Source organism: Microcaecilia unicolor, chromosome 14, assembly GCF_901765095.1.
Source record: "Microcaecilia unicolor chromosome 14, aMicUni1.1, whole genome shotgun sequence".
NCBI lineage: Eukaryota > Metazoa > Chordata > Amphibia > Gymnophiona > Siphonopidae > Microcaecilia > Microcaecilia unicolor.
The window spans coordinates 15,224,078-15,249,139 of NC_044044.1; the positions used below are offsets into that span (position 1 = coordinate 15,224,078).

General features: G+C 44.5%; 1 protein-coding gene across 1 annotated transcript in view; it reads left to right on the plus strand.

Moving 5' to 3' along the window:
• The window catches only part of LOC115456993 (fragile X mental retardation syndrome-related protein 2-like), a 95,084-nt gene that overhangs the window by 20,568 nt on the left and 49,454 nt on the right, over positions 1 to 25,062 (plus strand). Inside the window, 9 exon segments of the mRNA XM_030186421.1 lie at positions 3,068 to 3,120; positions 18,420 to 18,513; positions 18,857 to 18,928; positions 20,391 to 20,539; positions 20,830 to 20,923; positions 21,313 to 21,328; positions 21,331 to 21,428; positions 23,887 to 24,057; positions 24,157 to 24,235. Coding sequence (XP_030042281.1) covers positions 3,068 to 3,120; positions 18,420 to 18,513; positions 18,857 to 18,928; positions 20,391 to 20,539; positions 20,830 to 20,923; positions 21,313 to 21,328; positions 21,331 to 21,428; positions 23,887 to 24,057; positions 24,157 to 24,235 — 826 coding nt within the window.

Consider the following 25,062-nt stretch of genomic DNA (forward strand, 5'->3'; position numbering starts at 1 on the left):
GCCGCTGACGCTCCCCGTTTGGTGCCTAGTGGTAACGGATGCCAGCCTGAAGGGCTGGGGTGCACATTGCAAGGAGAAGCATGCCCAGGGTCTATGGACACCCGAGGAGTCGGAGTGGTCCATCACCGCCTAGAGTTGAAAGCGGTGTTTCAGGTGCTTCTGGCCTTTCAAGTGACCCTGGAAGGATTGGCTGTCAGAGTGATGTCGGACAACATGACAACGGTGGCCTATATAAATCGATAAGGCGGAACAAGGTGCAGAGCACTAGCCGCGCAGGCCGAACTGATTTGCCACTGGGCCGAGCTGCATCTTCAGTGTCTGTCGGCAGCTCTTATTGCAGGTCAGAGCTATGTGCAGGCCGATTATCTGAGCAGGCATCAGATCGATCCAGCAGAATGGAATCTGGCAGACGAAGTATTCCTGCAGATCTGTGCCAAATGGGGCAAGCCCGTGATGGATCTAATGGCGACAAGTGCCAATACCAAAGTCCCGTGCTTCTTCAGCAGACGGAGAGATCCTCGCTCGGCGGTGTGGATGCCTTGGCTCAAACCTGGCCTCGGGTCTACTTTATGTGTTCCCCCATGGCCCTTGATAGGGCGCCTGCTCTTGCGGATTCGGCTGCACCCAGGAGAAGTGGTCCTCATCGCCCCTGGATTGGCCAAGGAGACCTTGGTATGCAGACCTCCGACAGATGCTCCTGGAGGCTCCTCTGCCGTTACCTCTGGTACCGAACCTGTTTGACTCAGGGACCGGTAGCCATGGAGGACGCCGGCCGCTTGGTCTTACGGCATGGCTATTGAGAGGGCGCAATTGAGGGATAAAGGGTTATTCCAATAAAGTTATTTCCACTCTCCTGCAAGCCCGCAAGCGGTCCACTTCCGTGGCTTATGCCAGGATTTGGTGCCTGTTTGAGTCTTGGTGGGCTTCCAGAGCTATTGTTCCAATGTGGGCTCCTGTCTCGCCGATTCCTGGACTTTTTGCAGGAAGGTGTACAAAAAGGCTTGGCCTATAATTCCCTGCGGGTGCAGGTGGCAGTGTTGGCCTCCCTCGTGGTAGGTGGAAGGCGTGTCTTTGGCTGCTCACCCGATGTGGCACGGTTCTTGAGAGGGGGGTGCTTCGGCTCCGACCTCCAGTGCGAGCACCCTGTCCGCTTGGAACCTGGGGCTAGTTTTGAAAACCCTGCAGGCATCTCCTTTTGAACCGCTTCGGCAGAGCATCGGAGAAAGAGCGTGACACTGAAGGCCGTTTTTTCTGGTGGCCATTACCTCGGCGAGACGGGTGTCAGAGCTCCAGGCGCTGTCCTGTAAGACCCAGTTTTCTGCAATTTCAGAGTCCGGAGTCACGGTTCAGACCGTGCCTTCCTTTATGCCTAAGGTGGTTTCAGCCTTTCACCTAAACCAGCCTATTTTCTTGCCCTCTTTTTCAGAGGAAGAGTTTCTAGAATCTTTTGGGCAGCTGCAGCCCTTTTGGATGTGCGCAGGACTCTGCTAGCAGTATCTGCGAGTTACTAACTCTTTCAGGACTTCTGACCATCTGTTTGATTTTGCTATCCGGTTCTCGCAGAGGTCTCCAGCGTCTAAAGCCACTATTGCCCGCTGGCTCAAAGAAACTATCTTTTCAGCTTATCTGCTGGCCGGCAGGGTTCCGCCTGTAGCCTTTAAGGCGCATTCTACTAGAGCGATTTCTTCCCTTGGGCTGAAACTGAGGCACTCTCTCTTCAAGAGATATGCATGTGCAGCAACATGGGCTTCTAAGCTCTCCTTTGCCCGACATTACAGGCTGGATGTGGCTGCCAGGAGGGATGCGCGTTTTGGTGCACAAGTGCTAGCGCGTGGTGTGGCTTGTTCCCACCCTATCTAGGGATTGCTTTGTTACATCCCATACATATGGCTTATCTGCTTGATGACAAGGAAGGAAAAATTAGGTTTCTTACCTTGGTAATTTTCTTTCCTTTGAGTCATCAGCAGATGAAGCCATGAGCCCTCCCTGTATGATTGGTCTGGTATGCCTTGGAATCTGTTTTTTTCAGATGTTTCTGTTCTAATTTCCCCTGAAGTTCCTGCCTTGGGTGAAAGTTGGAAAACAATCTTCAGGATTCATGTTCAGTTTAAATTAGGAGGATGTGTTCATTCCCTCAGCATGTTGTTTTTGGAGGATGTGTTGATTCTCTCCAGGAGTCGCGCGTGTTCCCCTCCAGTTCTATAAATAGGAGGATGAGTTCATTCCCTCCAGTGTGTTGGGAGGATGAGTTTATTCCCTCCAGGAGGATGTGCATTCCCTCCTTTATGAGTTCGTGGCCCTTGTGATGGGCATCGTCCTCGCTGTGAGGAAAGCTCTTGTGATTCCCATTGCGGTTTGCCATACTGCTTTGGAAGCTTCAAGAGACTGAAGAGGCAGTGGAGCTAGCTGGCCAGATGGCACTGTTGAAGTTTGAGTGCTCTCTATCTCCCCTGCTGGTTGATGGACATAACCCATACGTATGGCTCTCTGCTATGACTAAAGGAAAGAAAATTACCAAGGTAAGAACCTAATTTTCCCTTCGGGAAAAAATGAAACGGGCGCTAGCAGGGTAATTCTCCCCCCCCCCCCACTGTCCTCCCTCCCGAGTTCCAGACCCCCCTCCGTGGCTCCCTTCCGAGTTCCAGACCTCTCCTCTCCCTCCCTCCGTCTATCAGTGAGGCGGTTGCGAGTTTGTGTGAGTAACGTTTGGAGCACTCTCCCAGCAGCTGTCACTGTGGAAGTCGTGCGTTGTGTGTTCCCCGGCCTGCTCTCTGCGTCATCGTGTGTTGACGCGAGGATGGAGGTACAGTGACAGGAGGCCCGCCCCCGCCCTCTACGTCATCGCGTTTTGACGCGAGGGCGGAGCTACAGTGACTGCAGCCTGCAGGCCAAACCGGATATCTCGGGCGCCTCAAGTTTCCGGCTTGAGGCTTCAATGGAACGTTGGAGGTGCCTTTTATATATATAGATAGATAGATGTTTATTGTTCCAGCAGAATTAGCAGTGAAATTCTACCATGCAAACGCATGCTCATGTATTTGTTGTAATCTTTCTCTTCCCTCTGCAGGGTTTTGTTAAGGATGTACATGAAGATTCCCTTACGATTGCCTTTGAAAACAAGTAAGTGGCCATGTATATCTTTTCGGAATGGGCTAAAGTTAAGTACAGCTGTTCCTAAAATTCCCTTTTAAAGCATTCCTCTTTTTCATCTTCTTACTCCCAATTGCTTGCCTTTACAAAAAAACGGAGACCGAAAAAGTGAGTGTCCAAGGAGCACACAGTGGGGACAGCCTTCTTTAAAAAAAACTTCTTTGAAAGCAATGCTTTGTGCTAAACTAATCTTGTTGTAAGCAGCAAAGGACAGATGCCTGGAAAATGGTTTCTTATGAATATTGCAAAGTAGTACATCTATAAACAAAAAAAAAAGTCTTATGTAAAGCATTATTAAAATTCATTCCCTTGCAGAATTCTAGCAAAGGTTTGTTTTGTGTGTTGCTCCTTTGCAAAAGATCCTTGCCTCAACCTATTGAAAGTAACAATAACACAGGTATTGGCAGATAAGGGACTGTTTGGTCTGTCCAGTTATAATTGTGTACACGAGTTAGATCTGCCAGCCAAACAAGGTGGACTGCCCGCAGGTGATTACCCTTTGTCTTTTTCACCCTTGGGATGGAGTATGTAGCTGTCTGCTTGCTGCCTATATCAGTGAATATACCTGCAAGTATTTCAAGGTCCTGTTGTCCTTAGTGGAGGAGTGGTCTAGTGGTTAGGGTGGTGGACTTTGGTCCTGGGGAACTGAGGAACTGAGTTCGATTCCCGGCACAGGCAGCTCCTTGTGACTCTGGGCAAGTCACTTAACCCTCCATTGCCCCATGTAAGCCACATTGAGCCTGCTATGAGTGGGAAAGCGCAGGGTACAAATGTAACAAAATAAAATAGATACTATTGGAGATTCTACATGGAATGTTGCTACTATTGGAGATTCTACATGGAATGTTGCTATTCCACTAGCAACATTCCATGTAGAAGGCTGCGCAGGCTTCTGTTTCTGTGAGTCTGACGTCCTGCACGTACGTCAGACTCACAGAAGCAGAAGCCTGTGCGACCACATTGGGGATCTGCAAGGGCCGACTTCTAGTGGAATAGCAACATTCCATGTAGAATCTCAAATAGTAGCAACAGTGGAGGAGTGGCCTAGTGGTTAGGGTGGTGGACTTTGGTCCTGGGGAACTGAGGAACTGAGTTCCATTCCCGGCACAGGCAGCTCCTTGTGACTCTGGGCAAGTCACTTAACCCTCCATTGCCCCATGTAAGCCACATTGAGCCTGCTATGAGTGGGAAAGTGCGGAGTACAAATGTAACCAAAAAAAACTCTGTGCATATCTGCTGGCTCTCTCCTTTTCAGCTCTTTGAATTTAAGAGGTTTTAGGAAACTTGTTACAATGAACATGGTTAAAAGAGACAAGGAACAAACAATGGAGAAACTGCAAACCTCACGATTGCATGTAAAACCAATAGTCAGGAGTGAGGCCCCCCCCCCCCCCCCCAAAAAAAAGGGAAATCAAAGCTAATCCAACAAATTAGGTCTTTATTGCTTCAAAAGTGATATAAGCTAATGGTCAAAAGGCTCGACATGGCTCCCTATATCACCCAGAACAAAACACAAAAGATTAGGAAAAAATATAACCTATAGTATCAAAACATATTTGCTATAACGTGTCGATGGATGTTAGTACCCTGTAGTAAACTCACAAGTTTTAAATAATGAACTGCCTGCGGTTATTTGGGTGTTTTTCAGGGGTCCTGCAGCTGTGAAGATGTGTTTTGCGCACATGATTTTTGATTTTTGCATTTTACATGTAGGTAGAGAGTGGTGGATGCTTGGAATGCCCTCCCGTGGGAGGTGGTGGCGATGAAAACTGTAACGGAATTCAAACATGCGTGGGATGTGCATAAAGGAATCCTGTGCAGCAGGAATGGATCCTCAGAAGCTTAGCCGAAATTGGGTGGCGGAGCAGGTGGGGGAAGAGAGGTTGGTGGTTGGGAGGCGAGGATAGTGGAGGGCAGACTTATACGGTCCGTGCCAGAGCCGGTGATGGGAGGCGGGACTGGTGGTTGGGAGGTGGGAAATACTGCTGGGCAGACTTGTACGGTCTGTGCCCTGAAAAAGGCAAGTACAAATCAAGGTAAGGTATACACATAGGAGTTTATCTTGTTAGGCAGACTGGATGGACCGTGCAGGTCTTTTCTGCCGTCATCTACTACGTTACTATGTAGTGGCTTTTGGTATGTATGTTCACATCTGTACATAAGTACATAAGTAATGCCATACTGGGAAAAGACCAAGGGTCCATCGAGCCCAGCATCCTGTCCACGACAGCGGCCAATCCAGGCCAAGGGCACCTGGCAAGCTTCCCAAATGTACAAACATTCTATACATGTTATTCCTGGAATTGTGGATTTTTCCAAGTCCGTTTAGTAGCGGTTTATGGACTTGTCCTTTAGGAAACCGTCCAACCCCTTTTTAAACTCTGCTAAGCTAACCGCCTTCACCACTTCTCCGGCAACGAAATCCAGAGTTTAATTACACGTTGGGTGAAGAAAAATTTTCTCCGATTTGTTTTAAATTTACTACACTGTAGTTTCATCGCATGCCCCCTAGTCCTAGTATTTTTGGAAAGCGTGAACAGAAGCTTCACATCCACCTGTTCCACTCCACTCATTATTTTATATACCTCTATCATGTCTCCCCTCAGCCGTCTCTTCTCCAAGCTGAAAAGCCCTAGTCCCTTGTCTTTCTTCATAGGGAAGTCGTCCCATCCCCGCTATCATTTTAGTCGCCCTTCGCTGCACCTTTTCCAATTCCACTATATCTTTCTTGAGATGCGGCGACCAGAATTGAACACAATACTCAAGGTGCGGTCGCACCATGGAGCGATACAACGGCATTATAACATCCTCACACCTGTTTTCCATACCTTTCCTAATAATACCCAACATTCTATTCGCTTTCTTAGCCGCAGCAGCACACTGAGTAGAAGGTTTCAGTGTATTATCGACGACACCCAGATCCCTTTCATGGTCCGTAACTCCTAACGTGGAACCTTGCATGACGTAGTTATAATTCGGGTTCTTTTTTCCCACATGCATCACCTTGCACTTGCTCACATTAAACATCATTAAAGTTTAGTTGGCTATTTTGGTTTTTTGGGAACACAGTTTTTTATTCTCTTATTGTTGAGAATTGTTTTCTGTGTTCCTTTTTTTCTAATAAAATGCCAATGGGAACCTGTGATAAGCCCATTTTAGGTTGACTACAGTTTAGTGTCTCCTGGGGTAGTTGAGATTTCATTTTATTTAAATTTGTGAGTTTCCTACAGGGTACTAACATCCATCGGCTCGTTATAGCAGGTATTCCCTATATCACACTGCATTCCTTTTAAACTTTCTAAGGTTGCACACCTGGCCCTTCTATACCTTTATCCCTTGTACACCCCCCGCACACACTGCTCTTTGCAACATAATCTCGTCCCATCGTACCTACATGTTTGATTAGACCACATACAGCTCTTGTTTCAGTGGACTGGCCACTACACTATGGAACCATTTATTGATTTATTTGCTGCACTTGTATCCCACATTTTCCCCCTATTTGCAGGCTCAATGTGGCTTACAAAATGTTACAACGACATTCACATTAATAGAATAAGAATTTCAGAATATAGATACAGAAAAGGTGCATAGAATATCATAGCATCTTCCCCTGGAACTGGAACTTTCACTTAATACATTTTTTTTTTTAGTTGGAAAAAATAATATATATATATTTTTGTCAATAAGACAGACATTGGTGAAATCAAGGCTTACAATTTTTACAATAACAAAAGTCCAATATAGTAACATAGTAGATGACGGCAGAAAAAGACCTGCACGGTCCATCCAGTCTACCCAACAAGATAAACTCATATGTGCTACTTTTTGTGTATACCTTACCTTGATTTGTATCTGCCATTTTCAGGGCACAGACCGTAGAAGTCTGCCCAGCACTAGCCCCGCCTTCCAACCACTAGCCCCGCCTCCCACCACCCGCTCTGCCACCCAATCTCGGCTAAGCTTCTGCCAAACCTTATACTAAGGGGAAGGAAATAGAGACATAAGGCTGTTTCCCGCTCCAAGCCACTTAACAGAAAAAGTACCCAAGTCCCAATCCGCCCTAGCCCTCCTCTGGTGACCATAATACACTGAAACCTATAGTCTAGGAGTCTAAAACCTAACTATGTGTTTTAGTGGATAACATAAGGGAGACCATATCAATAAAAACCGGTACTGGCGTTTAAAGGTAAGATGTGCTTCTTTAGATTCCCACAACATGTGGCTGTGAAACTGATTTCTCCACTGGCAATAAAAAGGGCATCAGGATGCATCCACTTCTGAAATATACATTTTTTTCCTACTAAAATAGCTTTTCTAAACTCTGTGGTGGTCAAATCTTCACTTATCAATGACACAGAAGCTCTGATTCCCAAACCCATTAATTGACCTATGTAGGTGAACAGTTTAATCCAGAATAGTTGTATTAAAGGACATGCCCAAAAAGCATGACCCAAAGTACCTTCCCCTCTACTACATTTTGCACATATCAGGGAATTAACCAGTTTCACCCAATGGGCTCCAGATTAGGACCAATAGGCCCTATGAATAAATCGGTAATGGCATTCTCTGCTCCATGTACCACTAAGGGAAGAGCCCATATAATATAGGTGATATCGAAAGTCTTTAAGGGCATCCTATTTCCTGCTCCCAAACTGCTTTTATAAATGTGTAGTCTTTCTGGATGTGCAGCTTTTGCAAAGAGTGGTGTTTTCACCCCCCTATCATGACCTTCCAAAAACAGCTCCCTTAATTGATGCCCAGTTGAAAGTGAGACATGCCATCGGTCCTAATATAATGTAAAAGTTGATGATATACAAAAGCCACGTCCAGCCTCTCTCTCCCTGACACCAGTGATTGTAGAGCTGCTGGGATTTACGGGAACTGTCTTCATTAAATATATGTTCAATTAGAGTAAGCCCAGCTTGCTCCCAATATATAAAACTCACATTATCCATTCCTGGAGGGAAAAGGCCATAGCCTCTAATTGGTAGTTGATTTGTGTTCCCAGGTTCCTCCATTCCACAATTCTAATCAAATTTCTCCACACTACAGTGGTTTCACAAGGCAAGGTAATAGTCTAGAGGGGTCATGCCTGCCTGCCACGTGTGGGAAAGCGTGGGTACAAATGTAATAAAATAAATAAATAAAGGTTCCAAACGGTGTATAGTCTTGATAAGCCAATCCTGCATATATCTAAGCAGGCAAGCCAGATTATCAGTTCTAATATTTGGTAAACCTAAACTGCCCAGCCTTCAATTTCCGTAAAGGTATTATATCTTTAGTTTTGATCTGTTACCCCCTCCCCCCCCCCCCCCAAACAAAAATGCCTGATTAGATTATTTAATTGCATGATATCTTTTTGTAACAAATATTGGAATAGTTTGCAACACATAAAGCCATTTAGGAAAGATAACCGTTTGATAGTTAGTTCTGCTACAGAGGGGGCCGATGCACAAAAGTCCCTGCAAAAACGTTGCTTGTAGATCCCCCGGTAAAAGTTTGATTTAGAAATAGCATGTGACACTGAAAGAAAATGTCATACAAATTAGCTGCTTACAATTACAGTAAGCAGCTCGGTAGGGAAAGCACCAGCGCATGCATAGGACAGTCGCCCATTAAGCAGCGCACGTGTAGGGACAGTCGGTCGCTAAGCGTGGCTGTGTGCATGCCCAGAACAGCATGTACTATGGACGCAGCTTTTTATGTTAGCTCATCGGCCCGTCTTTTCCGTCTCCGGTGCTGAGTTGCTTTCAGTCTTGGCCAAGAAACAAGACTGGAGCACCCGAGCAAACAGGACGTAGTCAAAAGTAATTCAGGCAGCACTGATATCTAACTGGACAGTGTAATCCTCTGAAGCAGGACTGCACAAATAGCTGTTTGTTTATTTTGCTGCTTTTGTGCTGTAACTTGCCTCAGACCTTGGCGGCATTTACATGCCATCAGTATTCCCTTTCTGTGATGAACCTTGCAAACTTTAGGTGACCTTGATACAATCTACATATAATTCTGTGGCAGAAACAAACCAGCAGACTGCTCCGCTGAAAAGCCCCCACCATGCTACAACAGCTCCTGATGATGTTGATGGGTACTTTATACTCCTTTGTAAAACGAGGTTCAGAGCGGGTTAACGAAAGAAAACTATAATAGGTACCGTATTTTTCGGACTATAAGACGCACTTTTTTCCCCCCCAAATTTGGGAGGAAAATGGGGGGTGCGTCTTATAGTCCGAACGTAGAGAAATTCGACTTCCGGGATCCCCAGTCCGCCCTCCCTCCGAGTTCCGAGATCACCCGCCCTCCCTCCGAGATCCCCTTCCCTCCTGCCCGCCCTCCTGAGCTCCGAGATCCCCTTCCCTCCCTCCCTCTTTCTAAGTAATTTTACCTAGCTGGGGCAGCAGCAGAAGCGAAAACCATGCAGCCTCGGCACATCACTCTTCCCTGTTCTGTTTTTCTCAGCTGTGGTCCCGCCCACTGAGGGCAGGACCAGAGCTGAGAAAAAACAGAACAGGGAAGAGTAACGTGCCAAGGCTGCATGGTTTTCGCTTCTGCTGCTGCCCCGGCTAGGTAAAATTACTTAGAACTCGGAGGAGGGAAGGGGATCTCGGAGAGAGGGCGGGCGATCTCGGAGGGAGGGCGGGCTGGGGATCCCGGAACTCGGGAGGCAGACGGACGGACCCTGGAAACGGAGACATTCGGACAAGACGCACCAGAGAACCTAGGTTGTAGAGGAGGAAAAAGGTGCGTCTTATAGTCCAAATTTTTTTTCCCTTATTTCCTTCCTCTAAAACCTAGGTGTGTCTTATGGTCCGGTGCGTCTTATAGTCCAGAAAATACGGTAAATACAATAACTACCTAATACCTACAGTACAATAGGAGTTCCTACAAATTCATAACAATTTTAGAAAATAAGTGAGACTTCAGTTGTTTCGGAAACAAAAATAAGATAAAGATGCCCTAATATCTACGGGAAGTGCATTCCAATATGTAGTTATTCAAAATGCTGCAGACTTTTCCGGAAAACTTTTGATTCCTCTAAACGAAGGAACTCTCAGCATAAGATAGTTACAAGTACATTGTTCTATACCATCATACAATAGTATGATTAATGACGTTAAATTGAATGGGCACAAGCCCTCTAAAATCTTAAAAACAAAGCAACATATTTTAAAAAATATTCTTGCTCTTGTCGGAAGCCAGTGCAGATCAACCAGCAAAGGAGTTACATAGTCATTCCTAGCTTTGCAGAAAATTAGCCTGGCAGTTGTTTCCTAGATCAGCTGTAACCTCTGCAGTTGTTTTTCAGTAATTCATGACCACCTGTAAAAATTTCCTCATAAAAGGTAGGGACCTGCGTTCTGTGCATCACTTGTAAACGGTTGTACATCGCTTGGAATGCACATTTAATTAGTAATCTGCTGCAGTGAAACCTTGCTTTTCGTTGACTTCGGATTTCGCCGTTTTCGTCGAATTTGCAAAACATTTGTCTCGGATATCATTGGCGTGCCCACGCTGCTAATTTTGCATTCTCCTGCGGCGTTCTTCTGGGGCGTTCTCCTGCGGCATTGTTTCTCGTTGTGTGATCACTGCCTGCTCTCTTGCCTCGGTTTTAGTTGATTTCGGATTTCGCCGATTATTTTTGGACGGATTATTGACGAAAACCGAGGTTTTACTGTTCTTGTAATAAATTTGCATATGATTCTTATAGTCTGTCACCACAAATGGTAAAAAGAAAAACACACAGCCCCTTTGTGCATTTCTTGCTGAACACCGTGCTCGCTAGAACATAAGAACATAAGCACCGCCATACTGGGAAAAGACCAAGGGTCCATCAAGCCCAGCATCCTGTCTCTGACAGTGGCCAATCCAGGCCTCAAGAACCCGGCAAATCTGCTCGAACCAGTCAAAATAGCACTTTGCTAGCCTCTGGCCCTCCGTAACAAGGACAGTGTCCTCCAAATTATTAAATGGCATTAAGGTAGCTCTAGTAAAATTTGAAAGTTTTTAAAGGCCCAGTGGCTTTCGTATTCACAGGCAGCTGTATTCCCAGATACTTAAAAGGAATCCTCCGCTCACCTAAATAGAAATGAATCTTCCCAAGTTTCCTTAAGTTCTTCACCAATGGGCAATGCTTCTGACTTGGAGAAATTCAAAGCGAAGCCCGAGAAGTCCCCATATTGTTTGCATGTCCTTCTCTCAATAGGGGATCTAACGTTAAAGCAAATAGTAGGGGCGAGGGTGGGCAATCTTTTCTTGTCCCTCTTGAAACTGCAAGGATATCTGAGTAATGATCATTTACCCATAATTGGGCTCTGGGTCCTGTATATAAATCCAAATGAGGTCCAATTAAATCTCTATCAATAACCTTTTCAGCATCAAAGCTAATGATCAAGGATGACCCTCTCCTCGCCCTTTATCACTTCCAGAGGCACTAATATTTTCCGAACATTATGGGCCACACTTCTATCCCTAACGAATCCCACTTGTGTATCCATCTAACAACTTGGCTTTGGTGTTTAACAAGGAAATATGTTGATAGGACCCTGGAAGTAGAGGATCTTTGCCCGGCATAGGTAAGACTGTTTGAGCTAATGTAGCAGGCATAGCCTTCTGATCCACTATGGTGTTAAACATTTTAGGAATTGGAGAAATTATAGTGTCCTCTAAGAGTTATAAAATTCTATTCTAAATCCTTTTGGGCCCAGTGCTTTATGGGACACACTATGTTGAATGGCCCAGCTCATTTCATACAGCAAAATGGGGGCATCTAGCTTCATTCGGTCTTCTTGAGCATATTTTGCCAAGCACTACAGGGTAGACAGGGTGGTGACACCAGGATCCCACCCACCCTAGAGGTTGCTTTTAAACATCCTACAGGTTAGGAATAGTGGGAAGCTACCCAATGGAAGGAGATCTTACCTGATAATTTTCTTTCTGGCAGGCTTGTTGGGCAGACTGGTTGGACCGTGTGATCTTTATTTGTCGTCATTTACTATGTTAACTACAAAACCTTAGTAAATCCGGTCTGTAATGCATCACAAATTTGGCAGAGCCACAGCCCTCCCCCCTCTCAACAGTTTTCTAGGGTTTTCTTGTTTTTGATTTATTTCATTTTTTATATTTTATTTTTGTTACATTTGTACCCCGCGCTTTCCCACTCATGGCAGGCTCAATGCGGCTTACATGGGCAGTGGAGGGTTAAGTGACTTGCCCAGAGTCACAAGGAGCTGCCTGTGCCTGAAGTGGGAATCAAACTCAGTTCCTCAGGACCAAAATCCACCACCGGCCCTTGCAGATCACCAATGTGGCCGCGCAGGCTTCTGCTTCTGTGAGTCTGACGTCCTGCACGTACGTACGTGCAGGACGTCAGACTCACAGAAACAGAAGCCTGCGCAGCCTTCTACATGGAATGTTGCTAGTGGAATAGCAACATTCCATGTAGAATCTCCAATAGTAGCAACATTCCATGTAGAATCTCCAATGGTAGCAACATTCCATGTAGAATCTCCAATAGTAGCAACATTCCATGTAGAATCTCCAATAGTAGCAACATTCCATGTAGAATCTCCAATGGTAGCAACATTCCATGTAGAATCTCCAATAGTAGCAACATTCCATGTAGAATCTCCAATAGTATCTAATTTATTTTTGTTACATTTGTACCCCGCGCTTTCCCACTCATGGCAGGCTCAATGCGGCTTACATGGGGCAATGGAGGGTTAAGTGACTTGCCCAGAGTCACAAGGAGCTGCCTGTGCCGGGAATTGAACTCAGTTCACTAGTTCCCCAGGAACCAGAGTCCACCACCCTAACCACTAGGCCATTATGCTGTTTGGACATACCGACATAGCAGTTTGCAATAAAATTCAAAACAAAATGTAAAAAAGAAATTGCAGTCTCCAAATAGGATAGAAAAAAAACATTTGGCTGTTACATTCTCCGTGTCCACCCAATCCCACCATCTGCTGCTGCAGCTGTATCAAAAAATTTCAAAAGCATGTCTGAATAGAAGCGCCTTAAGGGCCCTCCTGAAAGCCTGGACAGATGTGTCGATCCTCAGAGGTGGCATGTTTTTCTATAGAGTAGGACTCACTATATACTAAAGATGGAGTGACTAATAGAGTTCATATACGTGTCTAAATGAAGTTATGGTAAGCAAGTTCTGTTGAGAAGAACATAGAACACTTGAGATTGAGTATGGTGTAAGGACTCGAGAGAGGATTACAAGAGTAATTCAGTGGGAAACCGTAAGCCAGTTTTCTTTTAACAGTGGAGTAATATGGTCTCATTTTTATGTTTAACTGCTGTATTACCAAATATCATACACTGGAATTATTTTCAGTATTCAATTTTATCTTATGATGGAATAGCCAGTCCATTTTCCTGGATAAGTTTGGAATTGAAAGCAGTAATTACATGAATATTGTTAAGATGTATATAGTCAGCATTTGCAAACCATCGGCATAAGCAAAGGAAGTCAGTTCAAGCAGTCTGAATAAGTTTGTTTTTAGTAGCAGGGCCATAATATATTTAACAAAATAAGTGCCAACATAGAACCCTGAAGAACCCCATGTGGAAAATTGTAGGAATTGAATAAAACTCATCACCCAGCTTTGCTTTCGCCCCTTTCCTGTTGTCACCTGATTTCTCTTATTTTAGCCAGTTCCTCCCTATGATCCCCCGTCTCCTTAATTTAGCCACCCCCCCCCCCCCACCAGCTAGCCCTTGCAACTCAACAAGCCAATCCAGCAAGCTAGCCAGTCATCTGCCCCCCAGCTTCACCCTTTCCCCAAGTGATTCTCCCTTTGTGTTGTGGGTGTCCAAATGAGGAGGTCTTCCACCTTAAATAACACTGAACAGGGAAAACATCCAGTTGTCACCTGGTGTACCTGGGCTTGCCCCAGAAGAGTTTATGCCAGCTGCAACTAGTCTTAAACTCAGCAGCCGGGGAAGGGGAGGCAAAATCATGTCACCCCACTCTGTCTACTCATTACACTAGCCAGTGTGATGATAGGATGCAGGTGATTATGACGGGGAAGAAGTTGAGGTGTTGCACCAGCATGTCCCGGGTGGTGGCTTCTGCTCCGAGTCAGGGCTTGTTGAAGTTGCTAAGTGTGGACAATGTAAGGTGCCGTGCTTCATTAGGCTGGAACTCTTTTTACTCAAGATAAATTGCAAGTGTACTAATCTGAGGCTTTAAAGCAAAGTAGAAAACCTGTTTTTATCAGGAAGATTCGTCAAGGAGCAAATGTGTGAAAATGGTCAGTGAAGTAGGTTAATGTTAAGACGGGATGCCGGAGGGTTCTATGAGTTGATTGGGGTGAGGTATTGGTTTATTGTGAAGTAGATGTATTTTTGTTTGATTGTAAATTTGTCTCAGGTCAATTGCTGGAAACAATCCATAAATTTGATTGATAACCCTCCATTGCCTTAGGTACAAACTTAGATTGTAAGCCTTCTGGGGACAGGAACATATGTACCGTACATAAATGTAAATCAGCTTGAGCTACTACTGAAAAGGAAGCTAACTCCAAACAAACCCCATGTTTTATGTTGAAAGACAAGTGCTGATTTTCCGAGTTAGCATTGGTGGACTTCAACCCAGCTCCGCTCACTTGTGCTACATCTTCTGTACAAACTGCCAGCATGTTGACTGAGATTTTTGCCCAAGCATAGTTAAAAGGGTGGGGTCTATAAATAGCTTGCTTGAATCTCAGTGCAGTAGGGGGGGGGGGGGCCCTGCTACGTTCAAGACCTCCTCAGATTTCTTCCATGTTCTCGGTGTCTGCTTCTCAGAAAGATAAAGTTGGTGTCATGTTCTTCCAGGGGTTATGAGATAGGATTTAAGCCTATTTGCCATTGCTATATTCTTTCCCCAACTCCGTCCTCAGCCAGGGATAGTTGGGGCTCTGCTGACAGCTGTTCATTACTCCAGAGAAAAGGCTGACAATAAGGAGACAAATTTAGAAGGGTTAAGTGCAGTTTACATACAAAGTTGATTTACATATAACTTGTCGTACACATGGAATTAGCAATTCTGGAACGGACACCACTTTTCGCATGGGTGTCACAGCACAAAGGTAAAGGGGCTGCGGCTTGGGAGGACCTTGAAAATATGCAGGGCCTGTAATTTGCCACAAGGGTTCATACGTATCTCAGATTTCCCTGCCAGCGTTTACACCTGTTCTCAAGTCATGAATAACTGTGGACTGACTTTTATTCCTTTGGGCCTGGACTTAGGAGGAGAGCTTGGGGGTAATTTTGTACTTATCCTCGGGTATTCAAACCAAACCTCAAAATGCCAAAAGTTTAAGTTTTGGAGCTTGGCTCCTTAACTTACGTTGTATTTAGAATTTTAGAAAGTTTAGCATTCACATAAAATTGCCACTACTTAAACTTGCAGAGCTGTTAGTAATATGTAATGTATCTTTGAAATCAAGCATGGTACTGGAAGATTGGAGGGCGGCCAGTGTAACGCCAGTTTTTTAAAAGGGTTTCCAGAGGTGATCCAGGAAATTATAGACTGGTGAGCTTCACGTCGGTTCTGGGCAAAGTTACAGAGTGTATAAATAAGCATGGATTAATAAGACAAAACCAGCGTGGATTTAGTCGAGGGAAATCTTGCCTTGCCAATCTACTACATTTCTTTGAAGGGGTGAATAAACGTGGCTATTATCTGGATTTTCTAAAGCATTTGACAATACCTCATGAAAGACTCCTGAGGAAACCAAAGTCATGGGATAGGAGGTAATGCCCTATTAGGGATTAAAAACTGGTTGAATGACATATTTAAAATTGTTTAGCGGTGGGAATAACTGGTGAGGTAATTAAATTTGCCGATGACAGTTATTCAAAGTTGTTCAGTTGCAAGAGGACCTTAAGAGACTGCATCCAAATGGCAGATGACTTTTAATGTGAGCAAGTGCAAGTGATGCATGTGGGAAAGAGGAACCCAAATTATAGCTACGTGGTACAAGGTTCCATTAGGAGTCACCGCCCAGGAAAAGGATCTAGATGTCACTGATACAGTGAAACCCTCTGCTTAGTGTGCAGCAGCGGCTAAGAAAGCAAATAGAATGTTAAGGATTATTAGGAAAGGAATGGAAAACGAAAATGAGACTGTTATAATGCCCTTGTATTGCTCCATGGTGCGACTGCATCTTGAATTCTGGTCGCCGCATCTCAAAAAAGATATAGCAGAATTAGAAAAGGTGTAGAGAAGGGAGATTAAAATGATAACTGGGATGGGTTGACTTCCTTATGAGGAAAGGCTAAAGCAACCAGGGCTCTTCAGCTTGGAGAAGAGATGGCTGAGGGGGAGATATGATAAGAGGTTTATAAAATACTGAGTGGAGTGGAACAGGTAGAGGTGAATTGCTTGTTTACTGTTTCTAAAAATAATAGGATTAGGGGGCGTGCAGTGAAGCTATTGAGTAGTAAATTTAAAACAAACCATAGAAAATTTCTTTACTCACTGTGTAATTAAACTCTGGAATTCTTTGCCAGAGAATATGATAAAAGCAGTTAGCTTAGCAGGGTTTAAAAAGGTTTGGATCATTTCCTAAAAGAAAAGTCCATAAGCCATTATTAAGATGGACTTGGGAAAATCCACTGCTTATTTCTAGGATAAGATGCATAAAGTCTGCTTTACTGTTCTGGGATCTTTGCCAGGTACTTGTGACCTGGATTGGCCACTGTTGCAAACAGGATACTGGGTTGATGGACTTTCGTTCTGCCCCAGTATGGCAGTGCTTATGTTACTATGTTCTAACGTATAAAAAGCCCTGAGTGATGGCCACTTTAACATGTTTTTGCAAAATGGCTCACCAAATGCCTTTTTTTTTAATGCTCTTGTACATAGCTTTACAAAAGTCCCACATTCAGCTGGCCATTTTGTTTTACAAAATAGTACAGATTTAAACATTGTGACTTGGACATACCTTTCCAGACTTTAACTGTTACCCAAAATAGGGCTTTACAAGTGTAAAGAATTGTGAAAAGGTTCTTGCCCAGTTTCTCCATGGCAGTGCTGTGTTCTGCCCCACAAAGGACTCGTTATGATTCCAAAGCAAGGACTCTGCTCTTTGAGCAGGCCAAGCTTGCAGGGTTGTGTGAACCCTGACTGAGCTCAGTCGCTGCAATGAATTGCTTAAAATGGGATGTGTGTAAAAATACCCTGGGTAAGCTCATCACACCGATTAAAGCTGACCTGGAGGAAATTGTAGGCCCCCCAAAAATATAGAAATGTGACTTAGAGAAGAAGGAAGGACCCATAACCAACATGTGGCACTGGCAGACAGTTATTTGGTGAAATGCATCTCCATGCTGATAAAAGAGAATGCAAGCAGTTGGCTGTTAATTCATCCACCATTTGTTAATGCTACAGAAGTTGACAGTGTTCTGCAGCTGTGTGTGCATAAAACCCAGATCCATCCATGCAAATGGGGGAGCATTTTTTTCTTTGATAAGCGAGATCAGTGCAGCCACACTTTTTGGTGACAGAATGGTTCTAGATAAGATATTAGCTCTCCTAAAACCTAGGAAGGATTTTCTTGGGCAGTTTAGTAAGAGGCCCATAGTGTGTATTCGCTGGCCTCCCACTTAGTCACCTCTCCCCTCTCCAGTCGGTTCAAAACTCTGCTGCAGCTGCCCGTCTCGTCTTCTGCCAGGGTCGCTTTACTCATACTACCCTCTCCTCAGGTCGCTTCACTGGCTCCCTATCCGTTTTCGCATCCTGTTTAAACTTCTACTAACCTATAAAAATTTATTCACTTTGCTGCTCCCCAGTATCTCTCCACACTCGTCCTTCCCTACACCCCTTCCCGTGCACTCCGCTCCATGGATAAATCCTTCTTATCTGTTCCCTTCTCCACTACTGCCAACTCCAGACTTTGCTCCTTCTGTCTCGTTGCACCCTACGCCTGGAATAAACTTCCTGAGCCCCTACGTCTTGCCCCATCCTTGGTCACCTTTAAATCTAGACTGAAAGCCCACCTCTTCAACATTGCTTTTGACTTGTAACCACTTGTACCTCTCGCTTCTACCTACCCTCCTCTCCTCTTTCCTCTACACATTAATTGATTTGCTTGCTTTATTTTTGTCTATTAGATTGTAAGCTCTTTGAGCAGGGACTTTCTATGTTCGTGCAGCGCTGCGTACGCTTTGTAGCGCTATATAAATGCTAAATAGTAGTAGTAGTGGCATTCACTTCTGCTGAGACTCAGAAGTGCTAGCAGTAATGCAGAAATTTGTTTTTCCTCCACCCTTAGCTGGCAGCCTGAAAGGCAGATCCCGTTCAACGATGTGCGGTTACCCCCTCCCTCTGATTACAGCAAGGAGATCACTGAAGGCGAAGAGGTGGAGGTAAGAAGTGTGGTGGAGGTGGGATGGACGAGTAACTGGCCAGCGCCCTCCGCCCGTAATCACTGTGCAAAGCATGTTTCATCAGCTCTGGTGGCAGTTGAAGCATTTCAAAGACAACTGTCTTTCGTCACTCTCCCTAGTCATAGAGCATGACCTCAAACATCTGATTGCACTTGTGATGATAGCCGGCCAATAGCTTCCCCAAAGACTAATTGGGTGGCATCATGTGCATAGGAGGCAAATTGATTGTTTCCTTCAAGCTCAGTTGTCTTCTGTTGTCACTGCTGTGAATGTATATTTTTAATAACGGCTTGAAATATTTGTGTTCTTCCAATCCTCCCAGGTTTATTCCAGAGCAAATGAGCATGAGCCATGCGGCTGGTGGCTGGCAAGGGTTCGGATGATGAAAGGGGATGTAAGTTACTTTTTGTGGCTGTAAAGGTGACTGGATGGAGCTTGCTGAGTCTGGAAAGGGCTTAGTGGATCCTGGGCCACGGGGGTGGGGGAGGACCATTGAGATTGACTGGATTGGCAACGAGTAACTCCGTTCCCTGATCTGAGGCAGAATGTAGTTCTGGGAATCTAGTGATTGGAAGCAATGATGGGACCGGATGACCCTCGCCCTACTATTCATGCTTTGTGTTTGGAGTCAGAATAGGAGGGGGAGGGATAGTGTGGCTTATACTTAACAATTTCTTCATGAATTATAATTTGACTCCTCCCTGATTTCCAGGAAGGTCTTTCAAACTGAGGACATGGTCTGAAGAGTTGCTCAGTTTTTCACTACTGCCCTTTCCTATATCTAGTGGACAATGGCCTTTCTTCTGATACTAACATGAAGGGGCATTGCTTGATGAATTCTAAGTATAGCACTTATATCTGGCAAGAGCACAAGATGGAATGACGGGTCTCAGCCATGCAATCAGCAGCAGCATGTACTTGACCATAATAATGGTCCCGTGTAGGGGAAACCTCATCTTTATGCACTTGAAATTCCCCGTTATTAGGGCATGTTAGGCTGCTTCCCCCTTACTCAGTCATGGATGTCCGACAACTGTTCTGCCATGAGCAGTCAGGGTTCAGTTGATTCACTGATTTTTGATTGGCTTTAGACTGTACTATACAGCACGTGTTAATATGGAGAAACCCAGGAAGTGTGAGGCACCACACCAGTTTCACACAATGAAAGGGTGGTGAAAGGATTCACGCTACAGACGATAACGAAGATTATTTTTTAACCGTTTTGGACTGTAATACAGTGAAAAGTCGGTTTTCGTCGATAATCCGTCCGAAACCAACCGGCGAAATCCGAAACCGACGAAAACCGAGTTAATTAACGAGGGCGCCCAAAATCGGGAGAAGGATGTCCATCTTCCGATACAAATTGGGAGATGGACGTCCTTATTTTTCGACGAAATCTGAGGCAACCGACGAAAACTGAGACAAATTTCTAGTTGAAAAAAATCAACGAAATCCGAAACCGACGTCAACGAAAACCGAGGTGTCGCTGTATGTGATTTTTAGTGTTAAATAATTTTATTATTGCAGTTTTTGTTAGAATAAGTATACATAAATTACAATAAATCACCACCTAGGCCATACAAGATGAGTTCTGCAAGCCAGTTGGGCTTTCATCATATACACAATGATATTCATGAGATGCATTTGCAGGCATTGCCTCTGCTGTATTCACGTGCGTCTCACGCGTATTTATAGTGGAAAACCAACTGGCTTGTATTTGAGGGCAAGAGTTGCCTGTTCCTCCTTCCCACCTGCATTATCAACCCTTAAACAGAAGTCCAGCCCCACTGGCCATAGCGTTTTCACAATGGCACTGTTCTAGTCCCTCTTATCATTCTCTTGTCTTCACCCTGCAGTTTTATGTGATCGAGTACGCTGCTTGTGATGCCACTTACAATGAAATTGTCACTCTGGAGCGACTGCGGCCCGTCAACCCCAGCAAGCTAGCCACGCAGTCCACTTTCTACAAATTCACCATTGCTGTACCCGAGGACCTTAAGGAAGCGTATGTATGGTGGAGGGTAAGGGGGGTGGTGGGGAGCATAGAGAGGAGGCTGTAAAAGGGCCTGTGTGTAGCCATCGGCACAGTGTGTGATATAAATAAGAGTCAGTGTAACTTTACAGCTAGTAAGAGAGAACATGTAAATAATGAACATTTCAGGCTCTTCACGGCCTGTCCAGCTCCTCTGTACTGCCTCCTGCATCCTCTTACTGAAGTGAGCCTGGAAGCACATCTCTGTCAAAAGATAGCAAACTTGTGCACCCAACTGTAAGCTTTTCTTTTCTGTACCCCAGCTGCTCAAATGAAGACGTGCATAAAGAATTCAAGAAAGCCATCGGAGCCAGTTGCATTTTCTTTAACAGTGCCAGTAATGAGCTCATCATTTTGGTAAGGATCAGATCGATTTGTTGTTTTTTTTTTTTTTTTATTTTAGAGGGAAGGGCATACGCCCCTTGGCTGGGCCACTCCTGAGACGGGAATTAGCTGTTACTATCGCCCTCTCCAGTTATGCTACGCTTATGTTCCTGAAAAATGCCCGCTTTTTCTCAGTAGGGTGATCACTACGGAGTGACTGCCTATGAGGTGGAGGGTCGCATGCAATGATTGTTTCCTTAGCGTCCCTCCGGACCGGACCAGAATTGGACTGATGGGTTGTGCTCGCCTACCCAGGTGGAGACTGAGAAAATACTAAATACTGGTCCGGTCCGAGGGACTAAAGGAAAGCAAATTAGCAGGTAAGATCTAATTTCTCCTTTCTTGATTTTTGGTTTCCACAGTCAATGGGCGAATCCACAACAAGCGAGCCTCTCTGCTGGTTGATATGCACTTCCGTAGCATCCGGACCAAGCTCATGCTGATGTCCCGCAATGAAGAGGCGAACAAGCACTTAGAGGTAAGAGGCAGAGGGATGCTGGTCAGCTAGAGGTGAGGTGGGGGTGTGAAGTTGTATATATCATAGGGACAACTGTGTTTAGCAGAATCGTGGGAAACAGTAATACAGTATCCAAAATTATTTGTGTGTTCAGTGATTCAGATTTATAGAACAATCATAGTAGATACAGCAGTGAAACCAGAATACACCCTTCACAGCTTTCTTCAACTTAACCTTCAAGAAGAAGTAATCCTACTGCACAAGTGAGGACCTATTTGTTATATATTATACATGTTGTTTACCCACCTAAGGTACACTGGATGGCAAGCTATAAATGATTAAATATTCTAATAAATGAGCAGCAACTACTTCAGTAATGGTCAAAACTGCAGTGATGTCACAAAACAGAAGTAGCAATGGCCTCAGAAAGGAAGATCCTGTCACAGTCGATTAGATTAGGAAGGCAGCGATTGTTGCCTGTCCTGACTTGTACTTTATCACGCTTCTTTATAGTAGACTGATGGGCAGGTGGACTCCACTCTGGTGAACGTAAAGTGGTTCTAGGACCAGCTCTTTTATTTAGGGAGCTTGCAGAGGCGCTTCAGGGAAAAACATGTTCAGAGCAGTATTTAACCCTCCACCTATCCCTAGGCAAGGGTGGTCAGCAGCCCTTCTCCAAATTCATGCCCAGAAAGGGAAGTTTCTATTCTGAACTGCTCTTCAAGTTCAAGAATACCAGACACAAAAGGAGGGGGAATATGGAGGAGGTCAACAATTTGGCCATTTAATTCTTCCCCTATATGATCAACACTGGTTACATATATTTTTTTTTTATTTGTACTCTGCACTTTCCCACTCATGGCAGGCTCAACGCAGCAGGCAATAGAGGGTTAAGTGACTTGCCCAGAGTCACAAGGAGCTGCCTGTGTCGGGAATCGAACTCAGTTCCTCAGTTCCCCAGGACCAAAGTCCACCCCCTAACCACTAGGCCACTCCTCCACTCCTATTCAGTACAAAATATTGCTTCTTGTTCACAAAGTGTTTTCTTCCTGTTTCCCTTTACATCTCAGCTCCCTTCTTATTCCTTACCATCCACAAAGGTGTCTTTGCTCTAAGGCAGGATAAATACCAACAGTAGACCTGAGTGGGTAATCTGCTGCTTACCTCTGAACGTCTGTTGCATGTTTAGTCTGTACTGCCATAAATCACCAGCATATACAGTACTAGTGAAAACCTGGATTAATTATGGAAGGATTTAACAGGTGTGTGTATAAACACACTTTATAAGATTCGTGTTGATTTGGAAACTGAAGTAAATCCAAATTGTTGAACATGTAGTTTTTGGATACTGTCGTATACTGCCTCCTACAAGTTTCATAATTTGGTTCTGTTCCTACTACTACTTTTAGCATTTCTATAGCGCTACAAGGCGTACGCAGTGCAACACAAACATAGAAGAAAGTCAGTCCCTGCTCAAGAGCTTTACAATCTAATAGACAAAAATAAGTAAGCAAATCAAATCAATTAATGTGTACAGGAAGAAGGAGAGGAGGGTAGGTGGAGGCGAGTGGTTACAAGTGGTTACGAATCTTGCATGGAATCTTGTCACTCTTTACGATTCCAGAATCTTGCTGTTCTTTGGGGTTCTACATGGAATGTTGATACTCCTTGAGATTACTACTACTAGTATGCATTTTTATAGAGTTACAAGGCGTACGCAGCGCTGCACAAACATAGAAGAAAGACAGCCCCTGCTCAAAGAGCTTACAATCTTAATAGACAAAAAATAAAGTAATCAAACAATTAATGTGTACAGGAAGGAGGAGAGGAGTAGGTGGACGAGTGGTTACAAGTGGTTATGAGTCAAAAGCAATGTTAAAGAGGTGGGCTTTCAGTCTAGATTTAAAGGTGCCAAGGATGGGGCAAGACGTAGGGGCTCAGGAAGTTTATTCCAGGCGTAGGGTGCAGCGACAGAAGGCGCAAAGTCTGGAGTTGGCAGTAGTGGAGAAGGGAACAGATAAGAAGGATTTATCCATGGAGCGGAGTGCACGGGAAGGGGTGTAGGGAAGGACGAGTGTGGAGAGATACTGGGGAGCATCAGAGTGAGTACATTTATAGGTTAGTAGAAGAAGTTTGAACAGGATACGAAAACGGATAGGGAGCCAGTGAAGCGACATGAGGAGAGGGGTAGTATGAGTAAAGCGACCCTGGCGGAAGACGAGACGGGCAGCAGAGTTTTGAACAGTTTCCTCATGCATGCATAATTTTAAATAGTTGTGGTTTCATGGCTGCCGCTCGTCTGTTTTATCATTTAGCTGTTGGGGTTTTGTTTTTGTTTTTGTTTTTTTGCTCGCTCTTTACCGTGCCACAGAAGAGCAGACTTTGGGTAGCCTATCAAGAAATCGAAGCATCTTATGATTACCATCTGACTTCCTTTCCCCCAACCCCCTTTCTCTTTTTCTTTTGGCTCTCCTCACAGACAAGCAAGCGACTGGCCTCAGCCTTCCAAGAAGAGTTCACAGTGCGGGAGGATTTGATGGGCCTGGCCATTGGCACCCACGGTGCCAACATCCAGCAGGCTCGCAAGGTGCCCGGTGTGACTGCCATCGAGCTGGATGAGGAGAGCTGCACTTTCCGTATTTACGGAGAGGTGAGGGGACGGAGACCAGAATTGTTTTTTCAGTTATCGAGTGCTGGAAGGGAATAGGTTTTAGGTGTTCGTAAATGCTGAGTGTCTTTTCTCTTGCAGTCCCCTGATGCCGTTAGACAGGCTCGTGGTTATCTGGAGTTCTCGGAAGACTCTGTACTGGTGCCTAGAAGCCTGGTTGGTAAGTCATAGCTGCTCACCTCATGTGTTGAGGCTCTGGGTCAGGTGATTTATTCTTGGGTACAGGCAGTGTGAAGGGAAGGAGAGGTGTGCTTTAGGTCTTGGCACAGTGATTGTAGCCAGCTCAAGGAGTCCTAACTACTAGAAATAGAAAAATGTAGGAAGGTAAAGACCATATGGCCTATCCTGTCTGCTTATCCATGCCATCTACTCTCCTTGTCTCTCCATTAGAGATCCTATGTACTGACCCAAGCTCTCTTGACTTCACATACTGTTTTTGTCTTCGCCACTTCCACCTGAGGAGCGGCAGCTAATATTCCTGGCTCCGCTTCGTCACCCGGGAGAGCCTCTGTGCCTTTTTTTTGTGGCCTTTTCACTTTATTTCTCTTTAAAAAAAAAAAAAAGAACCCTCTCCCTTATAGATAGTAATAATAAAACTTTATAACCGCTATTTATTTATTTATTTTGTTCACTTATATCCCACATTTTCCCACTCATGCAGGCACAATGTGGCTTACAAACATTAAATAAAATACAGAATAGGAAAACTTAGAAAATATACAAGGAGTATGCTATATCTTTAAAAGTCTAAACGGGGAACAACCACATAAAAAATATAAAAACAAAAAAAAGAAGCAATAAAATTATTTCTTTACAAAAAAAACCCCTACATTCAGCATACGCAGATTAAAATTTACATGGTTTTGAAATAATTTATACAGCCTGAAGAAATAATGAGTTTTCAATGCTTTTTTTTAAACTGGTCCATATTTTGTATTGAATGAGTTCAATGGGCAAAGCTATTCCTTAATTTGGACCTTTGATGTT